The sequence below is a fragment of the Charadrius vociferus genome, unplaced genomic scaffold (genome assembly GCF_000708025.1).
Source record: "Charadrius vociferus isolate BGI_N301 unplaced genomic scaffold, ASM70802v2 scaffold1548, whole genome shotgun sequence".
Lineage (NCBI taxonomy): Eukaryota > Metazoa > Chordata > Aves > Charadriiformes > Charadriidae > Charadrius > Charadrius vociferus.
The window spans coordinates 6,638-10,578 of NW_009649489.1; the positions used below are offsets into that span (position 1 = coordinate 6,638).

The 3,941-nt window shown below is 55.5% G+C and overlaps 1 protein-coding gene across 1 annotated transcript in view; it reads left to right on the forward strand.

Moving 5' to 3' along the window:
- The window catches only part of CAPN1 (calpain 1, (mu/I) large subunit), a 14,732-nt gene that overhangs the window by 6,504 nt on the left and 4,287 nt on the right, over window positions 1-3,941 (forward strand). Inside the window, 14 exon segments of the mRNA XM_009890001.1 lie at window positions 1,165-1,309; window positions 1,407-1,575; window positions 1,699-1,782; window positions 1,856-1,941; window positions 2,022-2,096; window positions 2,220-2,380; window positions 2,470-2,648; window positions 2,726-2,737; window positions 2,849-3,060; window positions 3,144-3,183; window positions 3,258-3,323; window positions 3,407-3,464; window positions 3,548-3,705; window positions 3,829-3,903. Coding sequence (XP_009888303.1) covers window positions 1,165-1,309; window positions 1,407-1,575; window positions 1,699-1,782; window positions 1,856-1,941; window positions 2,022-2,096; window positions 2,220-2,380; window positions 2,470-2,648; window positions 2,726-2,737; window positions 2,849-3,060; window positions 3,144-3,183; window positions 3,258-3,323; window positions 3,407-3,464; window positions 3,548-3,705; window positions 3,829-3,903 — 1,520 coding nt within the window.

Here is a 3,941-nt window from a genome sequence, read left to right on the forward strand (position 1 = left end):
TCTCCTCCACCATTTTGGGGCTCCTCCTCTCCACCTTCAGAGGGTCCTCCGCCATTTTGGGGGGCCCCTCCACCATTTTGGGGGTCCCCCCTCCGTTTTGAGAGGATTCCTCACCATTTTGGGGCTCATCTCCACCATTTTGGGGTTCTCCCTCTCCAGTTTGGGGCTCCCCTCCGCCATTTGGAGAGGATTTCCCACCATTTTGGGGGTCTCCTCCTCCATTTTGGTGGTTCTCCCCTCCATTTTGAGAAGATTCCTCACCATTTTGGGGCTCCCCCTCCATTTTGGGGGTCTCCTCAAACATTTTGAGAAGATTTCCTGCCATTTTGGGCCTCTTCTCCACCATTTTGGCGCTCCTCTCCGCCATTTTGAGAGGGTCCCCCGCCATTTTGGGGGTCTCCTCCTCCATCTTGGAGGTATCCCCTCCATTTTGGGGGTCCCCTCCACCATTTTGAGAGGATTCTTCACCGTTTTGGGGCTCCCCTGAACCATTTTGGGGCTCTCCCTCCATTTTGAGAGGATTCCCCACTGTTTTGAGGCTCCTCCTCTCCCTTTTGGGGGTCCTCTCCACCATTTTGGGGGTCCTCTCCACCATTTTGGGACTCTTCCTCCATTTTGAGAGGATTCCCCACTGGTTTGAGGCTCCTCCTCTCCCTTTTGGGGCTCTCCTCCACCATTCTGGGACTCTCCTCCACCATTTTGGGGCTCCTCTCCACCATTTTGGGACTCTTCCTCCATTTTGAGAGGATTCCCCACTGGTTTAAGGCTCCTCCTCTCCATTTTGGGGCTCCTCCACACCATTCTGGGACTCTCCTCCACCATTTTGGGGCTCCTCTCCACCATTTTGGGACTCTTCCTCCATTTTGAGAGGATTCTCCACTGGTTTAAGGCTCCTCCTCTCCATTTTGGGGCTCCTCCTCTCCATTTTGGGGCTCCTCCTCTCCATTTTGGGGCTCCTCTACACCATTTTGGGGCTCTCCTCCACCATTTTGGGGCTCCCCTTCCATTTGAGAAGATTTTGCCGCCGCCGTTCCCCTGGTACATCATCCCCGCCGGAGCTTTGCCGCTGCGGTACCCAAAAAACCCGGCTATTTTCTCCTCGAAATACCACTCCTGGGAATAAAAATGTATAATTTTTTTTTTTTTTTCTTTCGTCTTGCCTTTTTTTTCTTCAGATTTGGCAATTCGGCGAGTGGCTGGACGTGGTGGTGGACGACTACCTGCCCACCAAAGACGGCAAACTGCTCTTCGTCCACTCCGCCGAGGGCACCGAGTTCTGGAGCGCCTTGTTGGAGAAAGCCTACGCCAAGTACACCCTCCGCGCTTTTCCTCCTCTTTCCTTTTCTTTTTTTTTTTGGGTTAAAACACCCCAAAAAAACCACCCCAAACCCGCTCCGATCTCGTAGGGTGAACGGGTGCTACGAGGCGCTGTCGGGCGGCAGCACCTCGGAGGGTTTCGAGGACTTCACCGGCGGCGTGACGGAGTGGTACGATCTGCGCCGACCTCCGGCGGATCTCTACCAGATCATCCTCAAAGCGCTGGAGCGCGGTTCCCTGCTGGGCTGCTCCATCGACGTGAGAAAAAGGGGGATGGTTTTGGGTGAAAAAAATGAAAATTTGGGGGGATCCGCACCCGGTGGTGGAATAAGCGCTGCGGCGCGTGCCGTTAACGCGGCTGCCGGCTTCGTTTCCTCGCAGATAACGAGCGCCTTCGACATGGAGGCGGTGACCTTCAAGAAGCTGGTGAAGGGACACGCGTACTCGGTGACGGGGGCCAAGCAGGTGAGAGCCGCCGCCGTTTTGGGGAGAAAACGGTGGGTTTTTGGCTCGGGAGCCCTGACGGCGCCTTTCGCAGATCAACTACCGCGGACAATCCCTGGGCCTGATCCGTATGCGCAATCCCTGGGGAGAGGTGGAGTGGACGGGAGCCTGGAGCGATAGGTGAGGATCAGGAGGCTTCGTTAGCGTTAATTAACGTAAGCGGAGGGGGGCTGAGGGTGAGAGCTGTTTGCCGTCCGCAGTTCGGCCGAGTGGAACACGGTGGAACCGGCGCTGAGGCAGCAGCTGATGGTGAAAATGGAGGATGGTGAATTTTGGTAAGCGAAGAAAAGATTTAAAAAATAATAATAAATAAATAAAAAGTTTTTCCGGCTGTTTTGCACCAGGAAAAGAAAGGAAATTTTTCCGCTCCCCATTTTCGGCGCTTCCCCTTCCTCCAGGATGTCCTTCCGGGATTTCCTACGGAATTTTCCCCGCCTGGAGATCTGTAACCTCCCCCCCGACGCTCTCCAATCCCGTAAATTCCGCAAGTGGAACACGCGGCTCTACGACGGCACGTGGCGACGCGGCAGCACGGCCGGCGGCTGTCGCCACTACCCCGGTGAGCGAGGAGGTTCCCCTCAGAAAAAAAAAAAAAATTAAAAAATCGGTGTGGATTTAACCTTTTTTTGCTCTTTTTTTCCCCCGCAGCCACTTTCTGGATAAACCCCCAGTTTAAGATCCAGCTGGAGGAGGTGGATGATGACGGGGATGAGGGCGGCGGGCGCGAACCCGGTTGCAGTTTCCTCCTGGCGTTGATGCAGAAGCACCGGCGCCGCGAACGCCGCTACGGCAAAGACATGGAGACCATCGGCTTCGCCGTCTACGAGGTAACGGCGTCACCCGGTGCCGTCACCCGGTGCCACCGCCTGACAGAGAGGTGACACTTCTCCTCTTCTCCTTCCAGGTTCCTCCGGAGGTGGGTACGACTCGCCGGCGGTGCTATCATCACCGTTACCGCGCCGTAATCGGGAAAGACGGAAGGTGGTGTTTTTTTGGAGGGTTATTTTGGGTGATTTTTAACCGGCAGCACGTGGGGAAATCGGGAGTCCACCTGAAGCGGGATTTTTTCCTGGCCAACGCGTCCCGCGCGCGTTCGGAGCAGTTCATCAACCTGCGGGAGGTGAGCACGCGGTTCCGGCTGCCGCCGGGAGAATACATCGTGGTACCCTCCACCTTCGAACCCAACAAAGAAGGAGATTTCGTTCTCCGCGTCTTTTCCGAGAAGAAAGCCGGTACCGAGTAAGACACCCACAGCCTCGTTAACGTTAACGACGCCCCGCCGACTCTTTTGAGGGCAAACCTCTCCTTTCTTATCACCGCAGGGAAATGGATGACAAGATCCAAGCCACGCTCCCGGATGAGGTGAGGGGGATGAACGACCCGGAGGGTGCCAAGGCGTCACCTTTTTACCAAAAAAGCCTTTTTTCCCCCCTCAGAAAGTGCTCTCCGAAAGCCAAATCGATGACAACTTCAAGCAGCTCTTCAAGCAGCTGGCGGGGGCGGTAAGAGAGTTGTGCCGGGAGCGGTGATGCCGGCGGTCGGTGGCACCGCGGCCGTCGGTGCCCAACGCGTCTTCTCCCCTCAGGACATGGAGATCAGCGTGACGGAGCTTCAGACCATCCTCAACCGCATCATCGGCAAACGTGAGCCGGGCGGGGACTCCCCCCACCGCTCCTCGTTAATCCATGTAATTCATTAACGCTGAGATTTATTATTTTTTTTGCAGATAAAGATCGGAGGGGGGTGTGGGGGGGTTTTTTGGGGCAAAACCCCCCCAAAAATCCCCATTTTTCTTAACCGCCTTCCGGCCCGCAGAAAGACGGCAACGGGAAACTGGGGCTGGTGGAGTTCAACGTCTTGTGGAACCGAATCCGCAACTACCTGGTGGGTCTGGGGGAGGTTTTGGGGTCTCTCTCCTCATGGCTGACCCCCCTTTTTAGTTAATTTTAATTTAATTTTATTAATTTGTTGGTTTTGGGTTTGGTTTTTTTTTTTGGTGGCTCGCAGGCCATCTTCCGCAAATTCGACCTGGATAAGTCGGGCAGCATGAGCGCCTACGAGATGCGCATGGCGCTGGAAGCGGCAGGGACCCCCCCCCCCCCCCCCGGCGAATCGTTTAA